At 35.3% G+C, this 25,390-nt stretch overlaps 1 protein-coding gene, 1 non-coding gene and 1 pseudogene across 3 annotated transcripts; 1 reads left to right on the top strand and 2 right to left on the bottom strand.

The window, feature by feature from the left end:
- The first annotated feature begins 989 nt into the window (after positions 1-989).
- LOC145568730 (uncharacterized) lies at positions 990-3,288 on the top strand. Its single transcript, XM_081628145.1, has 4 exons — positions 990-1,240; positions 2,158-2,340; positions 2,477-2,536; positions 2,750-3,288. Exons 1-4 carry the CDS (start codon positions 1,034-1,036, stop codon positions 3,038-3,040), a joined length of 741 nt encoding a protein of 246 aa, XP_081484271.1. The 5' UTR covers positions 990-1,033; the 3' UTR covers positions 3,041-3,288.
- Positions 3,289-4,395: 1,107 nt separating this feature from the next.
- Positions 4,396-14,682, bottom strand: LOC145567491 (ABC transporter C family member 10-like; annotated as a pseudogene). Its single transcript, XR_014095636.1, has 15 exons — positions 14,323-14,682; positions 11,610-11,705; positions 11,382-11,441; positions 8,875-10,967; positions 8,321-8,641; positions 8,152-8,238; positions 7,457-8,044; positions 7,196-7,360; positions 6,627-6,921; positions 6,291-6,505; positions 5,906-6,211; positions 5,710-5,773; positions 5,072-5,311; positions 4,765-4,913; positions 4,396-4,698 (listed from the first exon to the last, which is right to left on the bottom strand). The product of XR_014095636.1 is annotated as an ABC transporter C family member 10-like (transcript).
- Positions 14,683-20,760: 6,078 nt separating this feature from the next.
- Positions 20,761-20,867, bottom strand: LOC145569682 (small nucleolar RNA R71). The gene has a single exon (XR_014096239.1). It is a non-coding gene; the product is annotated as a small nucleolar RNA R71 (small nucleolar RNA).
- Between the last annotated feature and the right edge of the window lie 4,523 nt (positions 20,868-25,390).

Below are 25,390 nucleotides of genomic sequence, written 5' to 3'. Positions count from 1 at the left end.
TTTTGATGCCTCTTTTAGGCCACGTGTCATGCTTAAATTGGTTTTTTTTTTTATTTATTATTTTTTTTTATTTTTATTTTTTATAACCGAGTTGGATGCCAGGTGTCAGCTTTTGGTACTGCCACCTGTTGTCTCCATCCTCATTTGTATGTATGAGAAGGGTAAAATTACTCCCAAAGAATTATTATTATTATAGTTAAAGATAATAGATATATTGATTGATTGAATATAATTTTTGATATTTGGGAAGCATATGTTGAGACAAGACTATGAATGTTTATGTTATTCTGAACTTAAAAGTCACAAATGATGGTCGAACAATTTATATTAACACTATTAAAGTCAAAATGTTGCACTTATTTTAAAGAAACGGAGGAAGTACTAATGTTTGATTTTATATTAAAATAGCATGGTCAAGTGACAAATTTAAATAATGCAAATTTTAAAGTTAACTAAAACATTTCATTTTAAGAATTGTTGACGCATTATACTAGTAATTTTTGTCTAAAAATAATAAGAAAACTGATTAGACTTCAATTCTCATTTTTATTTATTTATTTTTATTTTAGTATTTGCATGCCAGACATTTAGGATTATTGGGGAGGTAAATGAATTCCTACCTCAAGCACCTTCATTTGGTAAGATTCGATCCTCTTGACCTATAAGTAAGAATGTTTCAAGTGAACCAACACTTTGTTGATTGATCACATATAACAAATGCTAGTGTAAAATAACAAAAGGGGAAGAATAACTTTTGGATTTAGAGGTGTCAAAAGCACACCCGACCCGACCCGATCCGAAAATGATTCGAAAAATATCCGATTTAGATTTGGATTCACGTGAACATAACAATTTAGTATGACTTAGCTTTAAAAACTGACCCGACTATATCAGACCCGATCCGATCATTCGAATTGACACCCCTATTTGGATTTAGGATTGAAGGGACGAAAATAAGAAATTCTTCTTACTACATAATAGTACATACTATTCCGACATAGGTTGACAGGTAAAGAGGCAACAAAAAGTAGAGATGGCACAACAAATGATGTGGTTACAATTACAGCCAACGCCATCCTCGACTTGGGCTGCTCCTCGTCTCACTCTTTCTAAAACCAATCAATGGAATTTGTGTCGCCTTCCGTCGCTTAAAACCTTCACAAAGCTCAGAGCATCCGTTGAAGATACTGCAAATGACATTTCTTCCACTCCTCTTCTTCAGCTACATCAGCCCAACCAAGTCAGCCTTTCACTAATCTCTCTTTTTTTTTTTTTCCTTCTTTTTTTTTTTTTGTAATATTTTCTTGATGAATAGCTGAGTTTTGTAATTCTGATTTTGTGACTCAATTTGTATTCCTAGTTTCCTACTGCAATTTCTTCTCGGGAAAACTTTTTTTTTTTATTTTTCATCATATTTCCTGATTTTTTTTAAATATATATATATATATATATATATATATATATATATATATATATATATATATATATATATATTTTTTTTTTTTTTTTTTTTTTCTTTTTTTTGGTGGGTTTGCTTTGATTATTTTGGTTGGGGCAAGTAGTAGCTGTAGTTGTTGCAGAATTAATCCTTAATAGTTGAATTTGGGTACGAATGAACGGTAATTGTGATGAAATCTGGATATTTGTAGTCCTGCATAACATATTGGTCAGTATTTCAGATCTATCTCCCACATTTTCGCATTTTTTTTTATAATGTCATGATGTATATATGGCCATTATCCTATGTAATTAAGAGTAGTTTTAGAATTAAAACACGGACATTGGTAGACCCAAGAGTTCCTCCTCTCTCCTTCCGCCTATATATTTTCTCCTTTCTTTTTTAGTTGCAACAATTTGACTAAAAACTCTCACAGTTTTAGTGAAAGTTAACCGAGGAAATATTCAGAGATTGTACAAAAATAACGACTAATATGGTGAAATGTTGAATACTGCATAATGCCATAATGTAACGATGATAAATTCATAATTCTGGACAAAATTACAGGTATATAGGATATATTAGGGGGAAAAGAGTCGCTGTTATTCACTTCCTACTCATGATTGATATATATCCTAAATATTTTAATTTTGTGAAAATGTCACCGAATAAATGATGCTCGTTTAAGGTGTTTAATAAAATGTTGAAATTCGATTAAGGAAGTAGAAGAAAGTATTAAAGTGTTGAAGAATGCTGCAAAAACAAGGAAGGTTGAAAAAAACAAAGTTTTAACAGCTCTTTCGACGATTGAGAAGGCAAAACTCGACCCTTCGAAATTTCTTGAGACACTTGGAGGATCTAAATCACCCGGGAAGACCTGGATGCTCATTTTTACTGCTGAGGTTTGCAGTACGCTCATTTTATTTTTAATTTAATGTTTAATCTACTCAACACAACTACATTTTTGCTGTAATTGCATTACAGATGATTAGGTGCTGACTATAAGCTAGTTACAGAATTTTGAAAATTGTTATGTAGAAAAAACTCAAGGGTGGACGATATTTCCCTCTAACTGCTGTCCAGAGATTTGACGCTGAGGTATGCAATTGCGTGTTTGACTGTTGTCTTCCTTTCTTGTTATCCTCCATAAAACGATGAGATTGAGAGTAATATATTAGTTTAACAAGCTGGATGTGTGGATTGCTGGATCCATAATTTTTCTGCTTCCATTATGGAAAGAAAGCGCGTTTTGATTTTATACTTTGTTGGACCTCAAACTTATCACTCTGACTTAAGCTTGCATATGAACAGGCAAAGAGGATTGAAAATGGTGTGTATCTCGGGCCACTAGGGAGTTTGAGCTTTGAAGGAAGATTTTCATGGAAGAATAGAATACTGGCTTTCATTTTTGAGTGCATTCGTATAAAAATTGGACCACTCAGTCCTTTACAAGTAAGCCTAGGAAATCAAGACAACAGGGAGCCAAACAACAAAGATCCCTTCTTCATATGGTTTTATGTTGATGAGGAGATAGCAGTGGCCCGTGGCAGAAGTGGTGGAACAGCATTTTGGTGTCGTTGTCGCCGAGTTACTAGTACTTGACTCTTCTGGAAGCATGCACCAACACTTTTGGAAATTTGGTGATTTATATTGTTGACATTATAAATCAAATTATTTTAAGTTATAAAGGCTTATTGTACAGCTAATATGCAACTTAGTGTATGTATGTTTGCATAGTGTAGTTTATATATTTGCAAAGGGCTTTTTGTTACAATGTTGTATGTTCTTGAGTATACATTCATGATACATAAGTCTAATGTCTTTCCTTTCTTTCTGTGAATTTCTTTTCTCTGAAATTCTACAGAGTTAATCCACCAGAGTGACATCTGACTTATCAAACCAGCTTTGGCAAACCAGGCAACTTAGGCAGCCGAATCATTATCATTGATGCTGACATTATCCTCGGCATTTAGAGATGTGTAAAGGGTACTCCTAATGCAGCCTCCCACATTCTTTATTTTTGTACCCCTTGTAAACACATAACAATAGCAAACTTGGTCCTAGAAAAGCTAAACTATCTTAGGCCACTATGACTGCCAGTCTTTCATGATTCTCTATCAAGGCTAATTGTTAAACCCACCAATAACCATGTCACTCCATGGAAGAAAAACATAATAAGCCAATGAATAGGAAAAATTGAATGATCATTCATCAACTACTGTTCCAACTGCCAAATGCCAAATATTGTCATGATGTCTCTCAACTAGAAATAGGACTATGAAAGATCTAATTAACTGTAAGCCTCTACCAAGTGTCGACTATGGACATGTTTTGTCGTAATTTAACTTGAAAATAAGGGTGTCACTTGATAGTAATATTTGCAAATATTCGTATATACATTTTAAAATAGATCAAATATCATCTACATTGTAATGTTTTTTTCAGACAAAGGCCAAAGCCATAGATATAATTTACCTAATGTATGACATTGCGCGCTACTATCTTAATTCATCACGTGCCATTGAGGTCATAAGAGCCATTTATTTATTTATTTATTTATTTATTTTTTTTTTTTTTTTGGAGAAAATAAGAGCCATTTATATATTAAGTAATAATACAAAATTAGATATGCTAGTCTAGATAGTGGCTGACGTATAATTTTTCAAGTTTTCAACAAAAGTTCCACCTCTAAGATGAATTATTAATGTACAAGTAAGCACAATTGTACAATAACGGAGCATGATTCATGTGTTAAATTAGTTACATGAGCTGCCGAAAATGGTTTTTTTTTTTAGAGTATTAGTCATATACTCATGTAGTCACGTCTCATATACATGTACAAAACACTTGTGTATAATCTCACAAAACCTGATACTATCTAACAATTTTTCTTACAAATTCAATGCAATTCAAATACAATTGTAACGTGCAAATACAACTATACAAGTTGACAGTGATTCTTAATTGCTTGTATTATAATTATATAACACAAATTGTAGAAATAGTCTCTCAAACTTTAAATATATAACAGTTAGCACAAACAGATACGAAATACACAGGAGGGAAAATCCTTTTAGCTGATATAAACATGACCAGATAGTCAAAAAAGCATATCTGAAATGTTTAAAGCTATACCTGACGCAGAAAGCAGGGGAAAGGGAAAAGAATACCGATGCATCGAAATTTCATCAGTCGAGCTTGTTATTTTCATCGGTACCACTTGTAATCTACCAAGCTGCATTTCTGCAACACGTATAAGACTAACAAAAATGTTAATTTTGATTTCTGTAACAATGACAAACGAGGACAAAATAATTGTGACTTACGAAGTATATTTAGTAAGGCGTGGCTGCTATAATTCAATGGGTTTGTTCTGCAGATTGGAAATGAGACCAATATTCCTTCACAAGTTGGCCAAATAGTGAATCTTCCTTCTTCATTAGCTCCATAGGATTGTCATATTCAACCAATTTTCCTGCAACGACATAACATTATGTTCTGTCAGAACACCTTCAGTTCCTTAGGACTTGAATAATTTATTAATCTAGATTTCAGATTATTGTACGAAGCTCTTGCTTCTAGTCCATTAGAAGTGGCCACAAAAAAAGCTGGAAAAGTTGAAAGAAAAATCACCATCACTAATGGCAAGGACTTTTGTGCAATCCATCACGGTTGGTATCCTGTGGGCTACTGTGATCACAGTACAATCTGCAAATTCTGATCGTATGGTTCTTTGCAGAACCATGTCGGTTGCATTATCTATTGATGCAGTTGCTTCATCAAGCACCAATACCCTGCTTCTTCTCAATAAAGCACGTCCTAGACAAAATAGTTGTCGGTGTCCCATGCTCCAATTTGATCCATCCTCCATAACTGACATAAAAAATAATAATAAAAAATAAATCTAAGTATAGTGTTATAAACCAACCTAGAAGAGAGGCACTACAAGTCGTCTGATACTCGTACTATTGTGTTAGTATAAGTGAGAGTAGGCATAGTGAAAAGGAATCCAGAAAATTTGAGTTGTTATTTTGTTAGCTTTGGTAGAGGATCAAGTCTCTCACAATACTTGACAATTATCTTTTATTTTCTGTACATTCAGCTTTATTAATCAAAATCACCAATTTCTTCTCTTTAGAATCACTTGTATTATGCTGGTCATTACACATAGTTGACTAGCTTGTTTTGATATAATGTCAGAGAATCATTACTTCCTCCACAAATAAAATGGAAAGAAACCAAGCCATTAGTAATGAGCTGAGAATTTTTACCCGCGGAATCTAGGCCCTGCTCTTTATCTTGGACAACCTCTTTAAGCTGACATTTCCCTAGAACCTTTTCAAACAAGGAAAAAAAAAAAAAGAAAAAGAAAGAAAGAAAAGAGGGTGAGAACAATACAAAGTTGTCAGCATTGCACAAAATATTGCACTGACATAAATTAGATTACAGAAGAAAGGTGAAGTATACCTCCCAGAGCTTTTCATCATTATGCTGACACAATGGATCCAAATTGAATCTTACAGTTCCATTAAAGAGAGTAGGATCTTGTGGAATAATCCCAAAACGTGACCGTAGATTATGAAGTCCTATCGAACATATATTGATACCATCCACTATTATCTTCCCTGCCACTGGTTCCACCAACCGAAACAAAGCCCCTATTAGAGTAGTTTTTCCACTGCCAGTCCTACCCACAATACCGATTTTGTTGCCCCCTTCGAATGTGTAGCTGACGCCATTAAGAACCAGTGGTGTATCTGGTCTATATCTTATCTACAGGAAATCAATATCCCTTGGTGTAAAATTCTATTTAGTATCTGTATAAAATAAATCCCGATGAGCTAAAAGTTACCTGTAGATTGCATATCTCCACTTTACCAACCGATGGCCAGTTTTCTGGAGGGCGGCAGTCTTCAATGACTTTTGGAGCTTCACTGAGAATATGCATGTATTGATCAAGCCTCTCCACACAAATGATATTGTTGGCTATTGTGCATTGATTTTGGATTGAATTAACCAGAAACACATTTAACGAAAGACCATATGATAGGGCCATTCCAATAAAACCTGCATTATTTATAATTTTAGAATGATCCGCAAAATATTTTACAGCAAGAAAAATCAATATCCATCCCCCTTATCTCCCAATATATAAGAGGTTCAAAACAACATACTCAATACCACTCACCAGAGCTAAAAGTTCCAGTGGGGAGAAAAACCATGCACAAAGCTGCTGCTGCAAGAACAGTGGCACTGAGGGTCTCAAGCCTCTGAATCAGCCATTCACTAGCTGTAAAATTGTGGAAGAATGGACTTGCATTCATATCAATTATATCAAGACTCTTGGCAAAGAACCGTTCTTCCTCCTCAAAAGCTCTAATTGTTGTGGCTCCAGCTATAGATTCAGCTAAATGGTTGGCAATTAAAGACTTTGTTGTGCCATTCATTCTCATCAACTCTTTCGCTGTCGCAAAATAGTACCTCTGTTGACAAGTCTTATAGCTCATTAGGTCTTGAGGGAAAAATTAAGGAAAAACAACTTGTAAATTTGCCAATAATTATCTTGTTTTAGCTAAGGTGGAGAAGAAGCCCTATCAAAATACGAGTCCATGTTAAGCAATTTAGCAATTTAGCCTATAGATTTTATATAAAATACATGACAAATATTTATGAACTCATATGCAGGATGGAGTTGGTTGACCATAAGCTTGTTGAACGTTCAAAACCTAATTAAAATTAATTCACCAATTTGTTTACCTGCAATCGTATGGCCAAATAAATCATTGGTATGCAGACAAACAAAACTTGCCAAGTAATAACTGCCAGCACTCCTAGATTAGCATATGCAATTATTGTAATTTCTATCGAAATGAGAAGGCTGAAAGGAACATCAAGATCAACAATCTCCAAATCAGAAGAGACCTGCAAGGGTGTAAACAAGGAAAAAACATCCCTTAACATTAGTACACACACCAGTATAAACTAGAGTTATGAAGCTTATAACAACTCTATGCTCACCCGACTTAGTATCCTTCCAAGAGGTGTGGAGTCATAAAAAGACATTGGAGCACAGAAGAGAGAATTCATTAACCGAGAAAATAAGGATTTAGATGCATTCAAGCCCATTGCAACTACAGCAAGACATCTGAAGAGTAAAAATAATGTCGAGGAAGCTCCGATTACAAGGTAAACCACAATCAACTTATATGTGCTGAAATGAGGATTATCAACACTAGAGGCCATCCAAGTGTTCTGAAGTATCTGGCCTGTAACAAAGATAAGGTGGCAAATAATACCTATCGAGAGGTACATGTAGCCTTTGTTCTGATTTAGGTAGAGTAAGTATGGCTTAAGACCAGTGTCACCCACTTCTCTTTCTTCTCGTTTAATTAACTGATCATCTTCTGACACTTCATATTGCTTCTCTACAATAGTTCTCTTGATCTCCTTTGCAGAACTATTGTGTCTTCCAGATGCTCCACCATCAGGTATTTTTTCAGTTCCAGCAGTCTCTTTGTGTGCATTTACAAGGTCCAAAAATTCTGGACTTGAAGCTAACAACTCAAGGTAAGACCCTGACTGAAGAATTTCCCCATCTGACATGAGCTACAATTAAGGAAAATATTTATCAAGCTATAATTAGGTTTGTATGAAATGACGGAGCATATAAATACAAACATGTAAGAACGTTAGGAAAGTGATGGCTAACTCACCAAACAACAATGAAATGCCGGAAGAAAATCAACTTGATGTGTCACAAGTAAGACAGTCTTTCCAGAAAGAGCTTCCATAATATATTCCTTCGACAATTTCAAATATCAATGTTTCTATAGGTTATAAATAAAGAAACATAGGAATGCACAGAAAGGATCAAAGAGTTACACTAAAGAGGCTAGTTGCAGTATGTGCATCAACAGCACTGAATGGATCATCGAAAAGAAATATGTCAGCATCTTGGTATAATGCACGAGCAAGTTGTATTCGTTGCTTCTGACCACCTCTTAGATTAACTCCTCTTTCCCCTATTTCTGTCATATCACCAAAAGGAAGAAGGTCAAGATCCTTAATCAAGGAACACCTCCAAAGTGTTTCTTGGTACCTTAGCTCATTCATGGATGACCCAAAAAGAATATTTTCACGTATGGTCCCTGTTTGGATCCAAGCTCTCTGGGAAACATAAGCAATCTTTCCATAAACTGCAGCCTGTATGACAAAACTATTTTATAAACCTCTGAATTCAGATATTCCTAAATCTGCTTGCACGTGAAATATCAAACCTTTTATATGTAATATTACAGCAGTCTTCTAAATAAGTAAATACCACTGATTAGTTAAGAATTCACAAATGCCTACAAATACGGGCTTTTAAATAATCAACTTAAACAATTAAATGCACAATAATGTAAGATATATGAGAAATGCCTGAGGAAGCTTACAGTTCCCTCTATATATGGTACTTCTCCAAGAATTGCTGCTAGTAAAGTTGATTTGCCTGAGCCAACTTCTCCACATATTGCAACCTTTTCACCAGGTCAAACAACTATGTTTATGTTCCTTAATGTTGGTTTTGATGAATTTGTTTCCCAGTAAATATTTGCGGACCTCATCTTAATGGCATGATCTAAGTTCTCCATTCTGCTCTTCCTTTTGACATTCTGAGTCAGAAGCTCTGGTTCCAGAAGAAACTCCACGATACGTGTAAATGCAACCTTTGCTTGGATCACCGCACTGATCACATCAGGGATAGATCTAATAGGTTTTTGCACGAGACGCAATGTTGCTACGAAAGTGAAAACATTGCTAGCATGCAAAGGAATTTCGAGAAAATAACAAGCCCCAAATGTAACAGCAGAGACCAAAACGGGAGATGACCAAAATAGAAAACCATTGTATGACCTACGCATTTGTACACCTGATAACCATTTAACTTCCACTTTCCTCAAGCCCTCAATTACATTCTTGAAGTGTGTCTCCCATGCATACAGTTTAAGCACCTTCATGTTCACAAGAGCTTCGGAGTAAGCCTTCAGTCTAGCATCCTGTGCGACCATGAGATTATTTTGCAATTTATGTTGTAATTTTGCAAGGGGGTGGTTACAAAGAACTGTTAAAATTATTATGGCTAGTGCTGCAAGTGTTGCAAGTCCCACCGAATGTACTAGAATAAACAATGCAATGCAAAGCTGAAGGCTTGTAGTCCAAATCTGGTGAGCCCAGAAATGAAACTCGCCAATCCTATAGGAATCAACAGTAATATGATTCATTATCTCACCAGCAGAGTGCATCATCCTCGCAGCATTTGATAATCGTAGCTGCTTCTTGTAAATCGTGGCAGTAAGCAAAGACCTCACTTTCAGGCCAATCAATCTGCATCGGAAGTACCACTGTCTCTGTGACAGAGATTCTAAGGTCTTTGAAAAGAACAGTGCAAGCGCCAAAAGATAGCCTTTGTATTTGAAAGCCTCTTTGCCCTCTGCAACCTCAATGAAAGCATTCAGCAAAAGAGGACCAGTTGACAGGATAAGTATCTTCAAAGCAGCACAGAACCCAGAAAGCAGTATATCATTCCAATGGCACGCGACAATAGTCCACAACATTGAGGATTGTGAAAAAGGTTTATCCTGTTTCTGTTTATTCAATTGGTTCTTGAACTGCAAGTAACAAAACTCAGCTCTATCTACATCCCTTAACTTGGGGATATCCTCATCCTTAATTGTCTTCAACTTACCTAATTTCATCAAAGGATTCAACCACCAAAATGTCAACCTACTAAATAACCCAGCTTCAGCAAATGGAGAGACTTGGACTGCTGAATCAAATTTACAGCTACCATTAGCCTCACCATTCAGTAAAGTGTAAAGGGTACTTCCATTGTCCTCTCCATCTTCTTCATTTATGCACCCCTTGTAAGTACATAATAACAGTAAAGTTGCTCCTAGGAAAGACAGTATATCCAAGGTCACTTTGACTGTTGTTTGATTGTTAACTATGGCAGCAAAAAGAGCAAAGAAGCAGAACATCCCAGCAGAGAGAAATGCAAAAATGGACAAGATTCGCAATGGGGCTCTTGGGAAGTACTCTACTCTAAGGCTAGTTGTTAATCCCACCAATGCCCACGTAAACCCTTGGAAAAAATATAAGACCCACCAATGAATTGGTGAAGCAGAATGATCATTTCTCAACTTCATCACCAGAATCCAAGTTCCTAAGCCTATGTAAAGTAGTCCCAAACAGCCATTAAGAATAACTGATACTATCTGCAAGGTTGAAAAGCTTCTATAACGAGTCCATATCCCGGCTCTCTTGGAGGAAATTTTACAAATCATGTTAACTAAGAGCCCTGCAAGAAGCAGTATATCAAAGCAAATGATAAAGGCATGATTGACACATGAGGAAGGATGGGTCACAAACTCAAATTGCACTCGAGTGCAAAGTTCTGTATCGATAATCAAACAATCAGACTGTCCACAATATAAATTCCAGAGACGCTCCATCAATATTATACAACTTTTATTTCTCTCTAGAATCTCTGCATTAACATACAGATACAATCATCAGATAAAACTCATTTCTGATCAACCAAGAAATATTCAATAGTGTACAAAAAATCTGCAAAAATATTCTGGTATGACATGCAAACAAATACCGCAATTTAGATGTGCATCATGCTACCTAAAGCACGAACAATTTAAAGTAAAAGAATATAAATATAGTTATGAGAGCATGTTTGATCTTTATTCATGAACAAATATCTCATATATAGTTCAAAATAAAAGAACATATCATAATAATGAGAAAATAAAGCTAAAATTATGATGAAAGGACATATGCATGTATAATGAAAAGAACACTAACTAGGCACATTACGAACATTGTGTTCCCGGGTGCATTATCTAACAATTGTCAAAATACATAAAAAGGAGAAGAAAGTAACATTACTGACAGCAAGTCAATGAAGGCCAAATCACATCATTTTTACCAGCACCAAAAGTTGTCTTTTCTCCTGCAAGAAAAGCTCAGCACTGTCAGTACTAACACATTATTTTTAGAAACTCCACTAAATATAAATTTATTTATTTTTTTATTTTTTTTATTTTTTTTTTTTTTTTTTTTTTGTGATTAAAAATATACAGAAACTAACCCAGAAAAGCTGAATTCAAATCAAACTTACATCAAAACATAATGAAGAGAACCCATCTGAAAGATAGCAAATTGAATTCTTGATGACATGAGAGTGAAAAAAAAACCCAGATTTTGATGCCATATGCTACATAAAAAATAAAAAATTAAATGTTCTTGATTACATTCATAATGGAAATTAATGCATCAAAATAATCTTAGCTAAATGATTTTGCTGCAATAACAGTAAGAAATTCTTGGGACTATGGGAGTATAGAGTCAACAAAAGATTTGCTATTACTACTATATATAGTACCCCAATAATTCTTGCATATAACTGTTTGATAAAATGCTTAGCTGAAAAAAATGTGATCTAGTAGAATATAATTTGTGGCCATGTAATTTGGCAAGGAATTTCAGAATAATTAACACAAATAATATCACAAACATATAATAATGCATCATGGTGCACCCACTTTTTTGAAGCATTTAGATAAAGCATAGATTCTCTACTCACTAACTGGCAATTAAATTTTGGATACATTCTATGTAATTATGAAGTATATATTCAACAACTTGATACTGTAGAATATTATTTGGAAAAATAAAATTAAGCAACTTGATAGAGTAAGAGAGGCTGAGAACCTTGATAATACTCTTAGAGAGATCATATAATAACCAAAACCAATGATATAGATGGACACACCTCCCATTCTATGAATTTATTTTATTTATTTATTTATTTATTCTTTTTTTTTTGAAGAAATCTGGCAGGGAGATATATTACAGGAGGTCAATTTCCGCCAAGGCTAAAAGACCTTGAGGGAAAGGACCTAAGCAAACGAATTCGGTACAACCTCTAGTATCCCACCTCGATACAAAATTAGCTAGAGTATTTCCCTCCCTTTTAACATGAGATATAAGAAAAGCATTACAATATTGAGACAGAAAAGAAATATCTTCAATCAGCAAGCCTTTATCATGCCTATGTGCCTTCCTAAAGACCCCATTCACAACCAACAAAAAATCACTTTCTAGCATAACATTGGAATAACCAAGGCGAGCAGTCAGTGGAAGGAGCCTGAGTTACAATGTTCGTAAAATTGCTCGTCAAATGAGATTCTAGATCGTACCAGCCTGCTGGTTACAGACACCATTCGACCCTTGTTTGCTAAGCCAGTAACCTGATCTAACGCTATACTCACCAGATTTTGCAGGCCAACAAAACATTCTGTCACTGGAGCACCTAACTGGCAGGTGCAAGGATAGAATTTGGGCCAGATCAGCAGCATTGATGTTATCCTGTAAAACATGATACATCCCTACACCACAACATCGTCTCATAATCAATCAAGTCACTAATCCGAAGGTTCAAGTCACTGTGCGGCATGGGAGAAGGAACATTGACAGAAGAGTTCCCTGGCAGCCATGCATTAGTCCAGACCATTATGTCACACCCATTCCCCACTCTCATCTGCTTTTTTTTTTTTTTTTTTTTTTTTTTTTTTTTTTTTTTTTTGGCATTTGCATTTGCTCAATTGTAAAATAGTAAAATTTATTTGTTAAATTAGTCACATCTGACTATTAAAAAAAAAAAGTTAATACGTACTTAGGGTCTGTTCTCTTCAGCTTATTTTCAGCTCAGTTCAGTTTAACTCTAATAAGTTCAGTTTAACTTAGGGCCTGTTCTCTTCGGTTTATTTTCAGTTCAGTTCAGTTTAGCTCCAATAAGTTCAGTTCAATTCACCTCAACTCAGTCAATCAGAACAGGCCCTTAATTTAGTTGAACTGTAAAAATTCATGGGCAAATTCAAAACACTTTTATACCTTCATCCATAGATAGATCGATGAGTAGGGTGATAGGTTTTGAAGCTTGTTTCCTATAGGTAAAGAAGACATTGAGTGTAAAAGAGAAAGGATAGGGTTTCTTTTAATCTCACAATCGAAGTCCCTAAAGGGTATGATAATGCATTTCCTTTCCATCTTGAACCAAGAATACTAGATAGCTTGCGGGGTGACCCTAAGTTCCTACCATGAGGAAATTGGCTGGACTCAAAGATAGGGGTGTTAATTCGGATGATCGGATCGGTCTGATATGATCGGGTCGGGTAAATTTTTAAAGTTAAGTCATGCTAAATTGTTATGTTCACGTGAGTCTAAATCTGAATCGGATATTTTTTGGATCGGGTCGGGTGTGCTTTTGACACCTCTACTCAAAGACGGTAAAAAAGATTATATAGAATATAATTTGCTTCGTAATGCATTTATGATGATTACATAGAATAGCTACTGCCTTGATTTCAGAACCAACACACAACTAAGCCTACTATCAAATCACTACTTACAACAATATACTCAGCCAACTAAGACAGATGGCTGAAATATTTACAAGAGAATTCCTTCATTTCAGTGTATTTCATTGCTTCTAATTTATATTTGAATCACCAAAATTATTTGTTTTCATGCAAACATCACAACAAGTTGGTCTGTAATATACATCATCTGATGAAAATCTGCCATCCATCGATAACACAATCAATAGATCAAAATCGACACATATAATTTATTTACGACGACGGTAATTCATAATTAAATCTAGAACAAAATAAATTTATAAGCTATTGATCATCTTCATCAATGGCTAATTGCCAAGAAAAGCTAAATTGAAAAGAAAAACACCGTACCTTTGTTAGTTGGTCGATCAAAATCAATCAAACATCAAAATTAACCAATTATAAACAAGCAAAGGGTCAATGGTGACTTACAACTGGAGTACGAAGAAGAATGAAGACTTAAGCAGTATGAGTGCAGAGAAAACCAACAAATTAGCAGAGAAATTGCAAAACAAATATCAGATTAATTAACCCATCACCTGAGCACAGAGGAAGTAACTCAAGTAACTAAGTGTGTAACCGTAGTAAGGTAACCGTAGTGAGTAACCGTGTAGAAAACCACCCTAAATACATTCCTTTAGCTCCGAAGTCACTTATATTTCTTTTTCCCACCCCAAATTCTTTTTCTCATCCTTAAAATTAATCATACGGAAATGATTATGAAGATTTGGAGTGACTTCAGGGATTGGATAAAGGAGAGGAGTGATTTTGGTCACAGAAGGATCTGAGGTGGTTTTGAAGCATAATCAATCAAATCCCACTCATCTTTTTGTCATTAGGGATATATGGTGAAAAAATCGATTTTTTTATTTTTTTTTTCTTTTAGAAATATTATCTACTTTGTTCTTATAAAAAAAAAACACAATTTTATATGTAGTTGGCCATCCCGTGTGGCAGGGGTTATTTGTAGAGGATTACTTATTTGGTTAGAGATTACTTGTAGAGGATTACTCGTTTTCGTGAGGGGTTACTTGTATGAGGTTACTTGTTTGGTCAGGGTTATTTGTATGAGGTTATTCGTTTCAAAAAAGAAAAAAAATACTGAGTTTAAAATTGATGAAATCATGGAGGCTAAAATAGTAGAGGACATGACTTCCTTAAAAAAAAATGGTAGGTTTTTTTTTTTTTTTTTTTTTTTTTTTTTTTATTTTTTATGTGTAAAGATGGTAGTTATACTTTTAATAAAATAAATAAAAGAAAATAAAGATGAGAGGGGTATTTTGGGAAAGTATAATTTATCACCCAAAACCCCCCTTTCATTTTATATATTACTATAGATATATATATTTTTTTTGACAAAAGCAACTAAACAAGAAACTAGCTACTAAGACGAGTAAAAGCAGATCAACAAGTGTTAGCTAACTCATGGGCCCTAGTTAGAGGTGTCTAAACCAAATCGAACTGAACAAAACCATCTGTTTTGAACTATAACCAATATGATTTGATTCGAGAAACTCAACACCCAAACCCGATCTATAACCAAATTGAACTCAACCTGAATCCGAATTCGACTCGATTTGAACTTAACCCGGCACCAATTTGACCCGAATTGAACTCAAACTGAACCAGTTTGACCCAGCCTGAATTCAATCCGAACCAAAATTGATCCAATAAACACCCGATTCAATCTGATTTGTTTTTTATTCGAACTGATATTAACCCGATCTGACTTTAACCCAACCTGATTTTGACTTTACATAATTTCGAACTAACCATAATTTTAAATCTAACTTGTTATTTACTTTTTTTTTTTTACTTAAAACTATATAATGACACGATATGGAAAAAATGACACATGAAAATAACATGATATTGACCTAATAACAAGATTAAAAAAAAACCAATAATTACTCTAATTTTTAAAAATGTATTTATTTGAATATTAAATTTGGTCAACCCAACCAAAATTCAGCCAAACACGAAAAAAGTATTTGAATCAATATTGACCGAATACTGAATCCACTTTAGTAATTAAACCAAACTTAACAGAACCAAAATCAATCGAATCAAAACCAATCTGATCCAAAGTCATCCACCCAATATTAACCCAGTCAAACCCTTTTTTCACCCGATTTGATTTTATTCGAACCAAATATGAATCGATCTGAAGTTGACACGACCCAATCCCAATCTGAACTTGACAGATCTTGACCAAAATTTGACCCGACCTGAAAGTGACTCGAGCCAACCCGGAGCGGGATAAAAGGGTAATTTTGAACCGAATATATCCTACCCGAACAGACCCGAACAGAATAAATCCGACCCAAACTCCATTCGCTTATCTGAATTGACACCTCTACCCCTAGTAACTTGTTCACATCCCACCTTCCATTAAACGCAAGACCTAAATAAATTTCCCTTGCTAAAGTACTATGAAATTATCTATTTTGAATTATATCTGATTTGAATTTACTCTTGAAATTTAGGACCCAAATTTAATACCTAAACTCAACCCGAATTTGTCCTGATCTAAACTTAACTCGACATCAATTTGACCCAACCTGAAAATAACCCGATCCAAAATTGACTCGACAAAAATCCCATTCAATTTGATCTATTTTGACCGACTTGATCCTAATAAACCGACCCAATTTTAACTTGACATGATGTGAAACTAAATATAATTTTGAACGCAACCTATTATTCACCTTATACTACACCTTTTCTCATGTACAAATGTAACATATCTAATTTTCAAATTCATGTGCTACACCTTCATCTTGTACTACACCAATTCCCAATTTGATGTACTACACCTTGATCATGTACTACACCTCATGTTGATGTGCTATAATTTAGCGTCTTTTTTTTTTTTTTTTTTTTTTTTTTTTGACAAAGAGATCTATTAAATAAAAAACAAGATTACAACCTACACTAAGTACAAGGGTATTGGTTTAGAACCAGACTGGATCGACCTATGAGAATACTTTAAGAGATTAAAAATCGTCATAAGTATATTTCTCAATATGGCTATTGGAACCTCTTTCCTCGACCATGAGTATTGCAAGTTCTCTTGTTTGAGTATTAGTCTGTTTTGATGTCTGTCAAATGCCTGCCGTACATGGGGATTATAACGGAAACACTCGGGCGGCTAGGTCCTCTTAGTAAGAGAAGCTTACAGTGCAAGACTGGAAATGTCCCCCTATTAAATAAATAGGGAACATGTCTTTGTTGTTTACAAGGCCTCTCGATGAGCAAAACTGTGAAAATGCATGGCCGTGCTCAGATGAATTTTAGAAATCATCTGCTTATTGACAGTCGAACTCGGATATCGAGAAACACTTCTGAACGTAATAAGGATGACGAATAATCATACCTTATAGTTCATGAAGAGACATTAAGAGACATAGGAAATAGGCTATACACTAAAGCCGCACTTGTCCGGTAGGACAAGTGGGAGATTGATAGGAATGATGTCCTTCGAACAAGTGTATTATTCCGATAGAGGGTTCGAAATTATTAGAAAGCTAATTATTCAGTGAGGTCAAGTGATCGGAATGTCTAGCTGGAGGCCGCTTTCGATTATTAATATTAATGTATAATTAATATTACAGCTTAATCTTGACCGAACCCTACGGGTCACACCCAATCGAGTAACCGATCCGTGACAACTGTAAGGAGGGTGTGCCCATCGTAGGGGATCCTTCTCCTTAAATGCCCATGGGCCTTTAAAAGCCTAGGATTTACACTTGTTAAGGTGTATTAGGATTTGAATTCCTGACTGTTTGGGGGACCTTGAATTAGAATTGATCCTATCATTACGCTTTTTTGTAAGAAACAAGTAAGAGCCGCCAATGAGTTTTAAGAAAACTCATAAACCTCGTTCATGCCTTTCTCCCAAGTAGAGTTCAAGGGATATTTAGCACGATCGTAAGTTTACCCATGCCTAAATTGGTCTACGTGTACTAGAAATGAGTTCGGGAGCGAGGGTACTAAAATAACGTTCCCTTTTGGGGGAAATCGCTATCCTAGCCCTAGTGCGGGCTCTACTAGATCTTCCTTTTTCACAATTTCATCACCAAACAATATGTGTAACGTGATACCTAAAAACTAAGTTAGTTGATTTTATTTACACGCGTCAATCATGTAGGAATTACATTGCAAAAGTCTTTATTCTTATTTAATCAATATTCGTGAAAAGAACAATAAATAAACAAAATTCGCCTTGACTTAGGTGATCAATCAACAATTAATTGTTCAATTCTATTCTTTATTTAACACAAGATACTATGTGGAATTAACTAATTAAAAGTTTGTTTAAAGTGATCAAACAACATTAATTAATTGATTAAAAGTTATTTAAACAAGAAAAGTAAAGGTGATTGATCTAAGTGCTGGAGAATTTAGCACTTCTCCTTGCTAGATCTTCGTTTAGAACACTTTTTTGTTCAGGAACCTCCACCGTAGTAACAAGTATTTAGGGGGTGAGTGTTTAGGACAAGAGGGTTAAGAGTACACAAGTTCACAAAGTTTCTTCAAGAGTTTTGGGTTAATTTCTGTCTGTTTAAGCCTCGTATTAAGCCTCTATTTATAGGGAATGGATGCATTTAGGGTTTCGAGTGTTCTGCCGCAGCAGGTGTCGCGCGCATTTAAATAGGTTGCGCGTGACAGCCCAGCACAAGTGATTAGATGTGCTGCTCAAGGCAGTGCAACTAGATGTCTTACGCGCGGTATCAAAGTAAGATTTAATTTTATATTTTTATGAAATTCTGAATCTTCCGCAGGTGCATCACTAGACATTATGCTGGGTGTCATGCGCAACCTTGTGAGTTGCTGATATTCATGTTTTATATGTTATTTTATTCCCCGTCCCACGATCATTTACATGCATATTTGAGCTCTTCGGAGCTATTTTTGGTACTAATGTATGGTTTCCAGTGTTTTGTAGAGTTGGCATTTGTTTTGTAGGATTTTCCCGGATTTGCCGGTATTTTCCATGGTTTTCTAGCCACTACGAGATATTGGAGCTTGAAGCACATCATGACCGTTGATCGTAGCCCAAGACCGATCATATTGGTGATTAAGTGCTCGGTTCGTGAAATTGGTCCGAGCAATGGACCAAGAAGAGATATTGGGCCTCGTCATTTGAAGCCCAAGGAACTAGAATAGAAGATCAAGCCACGGCCAAAGCAAGCCGGGCCCGATTGGGCAAACCTTTGGCTCGATTGGGCAGCTGCCCAGAAACACGAGTGAAGGCAAAAAGGCGGGCTCGATCGGGCCCGTGTGTTTGTAGTCGGTTTAGGAAGCTCTATTTGGCTAATTTGTCGAGCTTAGTTTTAATACTCTTTTGTAATCTTTCTTAACTACGTTTTTCATTATTCTTTCTCTCATACTCAACTCTAGAGAGCTTTTTAGTTGGTGTTTATTCTTAAACTCAAGATCTTACCTTTTTAGTGCAATTCCAATTTTCCTTCTTCCGGTATTCTTTCTTCTCTCTTTATTGTTTATTTTCTTGCTTTAATCTTAATCATGTCTTATTTTATTGCTTTGTTTAGTTTAGATTTAATTATGTGTAAGTAGTTTAATTCTAAGGTTTTGGGGATCAATAATTAGTATGAAGGGATAATTTGTTATTGTTGATTATTGATATTGCATGATAATTTCTTATTGAATTGTTTTAATTCTTTACAATTAGATGATGAATCGAGCAGATGTGATTTGATTGTAAAAGTATAGCAATATTGAATTGATGAATCGAGCAGATGTTAATTTGATATTAAAGGCTATTTTCAATAGGAACTTAGATCTAGTAAATTGCGAGAGCCTATTAGATCTATGTTGATTAATAAATTGCGAGAGCCTGTTAATCATATTATATGTGCAATATTAATTATTGATTGTTATTTTTTATCCCGGAATATTAATTATTGGTGAACCTGTGACCCTAGGCCTTTTATTAATTGATTTCTCCCTAATCTTAATCTCCGTAGTATAATTCCTTTTAATAATAACAATTTTGGTTACTCGATAATTTAGATTATAATAATTTATTAGGAATAGAAAGACTTGTTTCCCTGTGGATTCGACCCTACTTCCCTATCTACATTAGTTAGTGGACTTAGGTAATACTTTTGATTAGGTGTTACGACTTTAGCATATCAAAATTTGGCGCCGTTGCTTGGGAAACAATTTTATTTTCATTTCTGATTGTTTTTGTAGTCTAAATTATTTTCTCCCGTCTTAGAGAACGTAAGTTCTTTGAGACAATTTTCTCATATTTGTTTATTCAGTTATGTGTTTATGCCTAGGGATTCTAGATCAGGTTATATTCCATTCGATCCTGAAATCGAACAATCTTTTCATAGACATAAGAATTTTTACAAGCAGATACGAGAAACTTCTGGAGGTAATCCACCTTCGGAACACCCATCTAATTCTAGCGATTTGGAAGTGTTTTCAGAACCTGAATCAGAGATATCGAATCCACCTCCACAACCACCTCGCAAGCTTAGCGATTCTTCGCAGCCGTCACTGACGGATTTTCCACATCTCACTCCTACTCCAGCCCTTGATGGAATGCAATTCGAAATCAAACCCCAATTTATCACGATGATAGAGAGGAAGCAATTCAGTGGAGCTAAGGGTGAAGATCCTAATCTTCACATTGCAGATTTCTGTCAATATTGCAATACCATCAAACAAGCTGGGGTTACCCAGGACCAAATCAGGGAGATTCTCTTTCCCTTTTCTTTATGTGGAAAAGCTAAATTGTGGTTTAATGGTTTGAATAGAACTGCACTTGGTATTATTGACTAGGAGACACTTGCTTTGAATTTTTATAACAAATATTACCCTGTAGAGAGAACAGCTTTGTTGAGAAGTGCAATTCAGAACTTTGCCCAAGAGCCAGATGAAACTTTATATGAGGCTTGGGAAAGATTCAAGGATCTGCAGAAAGAGTGTCCTCACCATAATTTAGCACAGTGGCAGGTAATTCAAGCTTTTTACAATGGGCTTGGGAATTCATCTAGATCAATTCTAGATTCTATAGCCAGTGGAAGGTTTATGAATCTAAATGTGGAAAATGCAAGTCAAGTTATTGAAGATATGGAAATTCATAATTCCCAATACGGGAATCCTAGAGGGTTTGCTAATAAAGGAAAACAGAGTGTTGATTCCGTATCCTTTTTGCAAGCTCAATTATCATCTATTTGCCAAAAACTAGATAATCTTACTGTTGTTCCTAATTCTGTAGCTAATGTTTCTGCTGTCAATAATACTAATGATGCTTTTTGTGAAAATTGTGGAATTGTAGGACATTGGGAGCAAGAGTGTAGGAGTTCTATGGAGCAAGTTAATGCCTTTCAAACCTATAGGCAAAATAACCCATACTCCAACACTTATAATCCTGGCCTCCGAAACCATCCATATCTTTCGTACCGGAGCACCAATGTAAAAAACCTTCCACCTACACAACAACCACAACAGCAACCACCACCACAGTAGAAATATTACCATCCCAATTCCGGCCAGGAAACCCAATCACAAACTCCCCCACCTACTGACCTTGCCTTGACAGAAATTAGAGGGATGTTAGCAAGCATGCAAAAAAAATATGGAGAGTAGAGATGCACAAATTGATTCAATTATAGCCCATAATAAAATTGTTGATAATCAAATTGCGCAACTTTCTTCTACTCTATAAAATCGCCAGCAGGGAGTACTACCATCACAGTCAGTACAACCCACAGATCATGTTAATGCAATTACTCTAAGGAGTGGTTCACATTATGATGAGCCTTTTATGCCCAAAGAGGATGAACCTGTTACTAATCCTGATTCCCTTGTACCAAGTGCTAATACTACTAACCTTGCAGGGCTCCAGGAAAAAACTAACTCTTCTAATGTTTCTTTGCAGGGTAAACCTCAGGAGAAGGGTGGAGATGTGCAAGGCCCTACTATCCAACTACCATTCCCCAATAGACATCTAAAGAATAAGTTGGATAAGCAATTTGGTAAGTTCTTAGAGGTCGTAAAAAATCTGCAGGTAACAGTTCCTTTCACTGATTTAATCACTCAGGTTCCTGCATATGCTAAATTCATGAAAGACTTTCTGACTAGGAAGAGGGCCTTTAATGAGTTTGAGATTGTAGCTTTCACTGAAGAATGTAGTGCTTTACTACAAAATAAATCTCCACCAAAATTAAAGGATCCTGGTAGTTTTTCTATACCTTGTCATATAGGAAATGTTTTTATTGATAAAGCTTTATGTGATTTAGGTGCCAGTGTCAGTGTAATGCCATCGTCTGTATGCTCAAAGCTTAAGATGGGTTATTTAAAGGTTACTAATATTACTCTAAAAATGGCAGATCGTTTTGTTAAATACCCCCTAGGTATTTTAGAGGATGTCCCTGTTAGGGTTGGTAAATTTTTTATCCCTGTTGATTTTGTTGTTTTAGACATGGCTGAGGATACGCAGATTCCTATTATTTTAGGAAGACCCTTTCTTCATACTACAGGGGCCGTAATTGATGTGAAAAATGGAAAATTAATTCCCTCTGTTGGTGATGATAATATTACATTTAATTTACAAAGAGTTGTGAAATGTCCTATGTTAGAGGAGAAGTGTTATAGTATTGATGTCATTGATTTTATATGCCATGACAGCTTACCTCAGGTTCTCTCACGAGATCCTTAAGAGAAAGTATTATGTTGTGAACTTGATGCATGTGACACTGATATTTGGAGCAAGGAGGTGGATGAAATTGAGCATGCTCTATCAAATGAGCAACTTAGCCCTGATGAGAATGGTAAGGTGGAAAATTTAATTCAGGAATCATACTCAGCAGAGGTAAAGAAACCTAAACTTAAGCCTCTTCCTTCCCATTTAAAATATGTATTCTTGGATGAGCGGGAACTGCATCCTGTGATCATTAGTACTGCACTCGATGACCCACAAACTTCCCAACTTCTAGAGGTTCTTCGAACCCATAAGAAGACCATTGGGTACAGTATTGATGATCTAAAGGTTATTAGCCCTGATTTTTACATGCACAGGATACACCTAGAGGATAATCACAGACCGATATTCAACCACAGAGAAGGTTGAATCCTAACATGCAAGAGGTTGTTAAAAAGGAAGTAATGAAACTACTTGATGCAGGTATTATCTATCCTATCTCTGATTCAAAGTGGATAATCCCTGTGCAGGTAGTTCCAAAGAAGGGTGGGATGACAGTAGTAAAGAATGATAAGAATGAATTAATTCCCACTAGAACTGTAACAGGATGGCAGATGTGCATTGACTATCATAAACACCGCCACTAAAAAAGATCATTTCCCTCTCCCATTTATTGATCAAATGTTGGAATGATTGGCTAACCATAAATTTTTCTGTTATTTGGATGGATACTCGGGATTCTTTCAAATCTCAATTCGCCCTGATGATCAGGAGAAAACAACATTTACTTGTCCCTATGGTACTTTTTCTTATCGTAGAATGCCCTTTGGATTATGTAATGCACTTGCTACTTTTCAGCGTTGTATGATGAGCATCTTTTTAGAGTTTATAGAGTCTATTATGGAAGTTTTTATGGATGAATTTAGTGTTTATGGTTCTTCATTTGATAATTGTTTATCTAACCTCGCTAAAGTTTTGAAAAGATGTGAAGAATGCAATTTGGTTTTAAATGGGGAGAAGTGTCACTTTATGGTGACACAAGGTGTAGTATTGGGTCATATTGTTTCTGACCAAGGTATATAGGTAGACAAAGCAAAGGTTGAAGTGATTGAGCAATTACCCCCACCGGTTAATGTTAAAGGGAGGAGTTTCCTTGGTCACGCGGGGTTTTACCGCCGCCACTAGTAGAAAAAAACGCTATTCGTAACTAACAAAAACGGGCTTTTGTAACCAACATTGGCCGTTACAAGTACTGGGGTTACAAATAGTCCTGTCAGTTGTAATGGACATTGTCCGGAACAAATGGGTACCTATTCGTAACTAACAATTCAATTGTTAGATACAAATAGTTATGTATTTGTAATGGACATTTAATATGTTCGTTACAAACAGGTAAATATTTGTAACCCACAATTGATATGTCAGTTACAAATAGGTACCTAGTTGTAACGGACATGTCAATTGTTGGTTACAAATGCTCATTTTCGATATTAAAAAAAAACCTAGCAAATTCTAGGTCGATGTAAATTTTATTATTATTATTATTATTATTATTATTATTATTATTATTAAGGGCACCAATTTAACAACAAAAAAAAAGATAAAAATAAATAGGTGAATATTCTGGGGAATAATAATCCCTAACCCCGCCAAGCCCTAACCCCGTTACCCACACCAGGCCACCACCAACTACAAGAAATCGCGTTTTACCGATGGCCTTGGCCTACTGCCCCCACACACCCACGAATCCACCACCCTAACCCGTACCCCTTCTTCCCCACCTATGACCACCATAAACAACACCAACAGTCCAACGAAACACACACCAAACGCCGCCACTAAACACACAAAAAAAAGAACATATCTATCATACAAATAAAATACCTAGAAATTAAACACACATATTACGAAATCAAAATACAGTTATCAAAAAAAATAAGCAAAAATAATCGAAAATTAATAGAAATTAAATACACAAAAATTTCCAAAAATTCGAAATGAATATATAATTATACATTATCTAAAAAAATATAAATTAAAATTGCAATTACATCAAAAAAATAATTACAATTAGAAATTCAAAATAAACAAACCTAGATCTAATGTCTAATCTAAATTAAAATAAGATCTAAAATTCAAAAACCTTGTTGACAACGAAGGCTTGCTTTAACAGTGGATGCTCGATTGTTAAGCGGTGTGTGCATGCACAATTGACGATGACGGTGAAGCTCGATTGTGGACAGCTCGTGGGTGGAGGTGTGTGCTCGTGGATGCTCGTGAAGGAGATAATTGTGAAGATATTAAGGGAAATAGGAGTGAGAGAGAGGGGAAAGAAAGAAGGGAGAAAAATAGAGAGATTTGAGAGGAGAAAAGAACGAAGGAAATGGAGATCAGGAGGATAGGGAGAAAAGAGAGGAGAGAGAAAGAAGAGAGGGGAGGAGGAGAGAGAACAGAGATGAGAAAGTAACAAAGGAGGCGGTGGCTATATGTATGGTATTTAGGGTTTGGGAAGTTATGGGCTTTGGGCGGTTATTCTTCCTATTTGTAACCAACTATAAGTTGCAAATAGGATGTATTTGTAACCAACATTCTGTTGTCCATTACAACTAAGATGTATTTGTAACCAACATTATGTTGTCCGTTACAAATACTATCCTATTTGTAAAAGACATAGCTAATGTTAGTTACAAATACTATATTTGTAACTAATAAAAAATTGTTGGTTACAAATAAGGCGTTACAAATAGCATTTTTTCTACTAGTACGCTTTATCAAGGATTTTTCTAAAATTGCAAAACCACTAACCCAACTTCTACTTAA

Source organism: Chenopodium album, chromosome 11 (genome assembly GCF_948465745.1).
Source record: "Chenopodium album chromosome 11, dcCheAlbu1.1, whole genome shotgun sequence".
NCBI classification, from domain to species: Eukaryota; Viridiplantae; Streptophyta; class Magnoliopsida; order Caryophyllales; family Amaranthaceae; genus Chenopodium; species Chenopodium album.
Note: the sequence above shows the minus strand (reverse complement) of the source record. Positions and strands in the feature narration are given on the sequence as shown.

Coding starts and splice junctions, on each gene's coding strand:
- LOC145568730 (XM_081628145.1), top strand. CDS start 1,034: ATGGCACAACAAATGATGTGGTTACAATTACAGCCAACGCCATCCTCG. Junction 2,341..2,476: donor TGCTCATTTTTACTGCTGAG/GTTTGCAGTACG, acceptor ATTGTTATGTAG/AAAAAACTCAAGGGTGGACG. Junction 2,537..2,749: donor TCCAGAGATTTGACGCTGAG/GTATGCAATTGC, acceptor GCATATGAACAG/GCAAAGAGGATTGAAAATGG.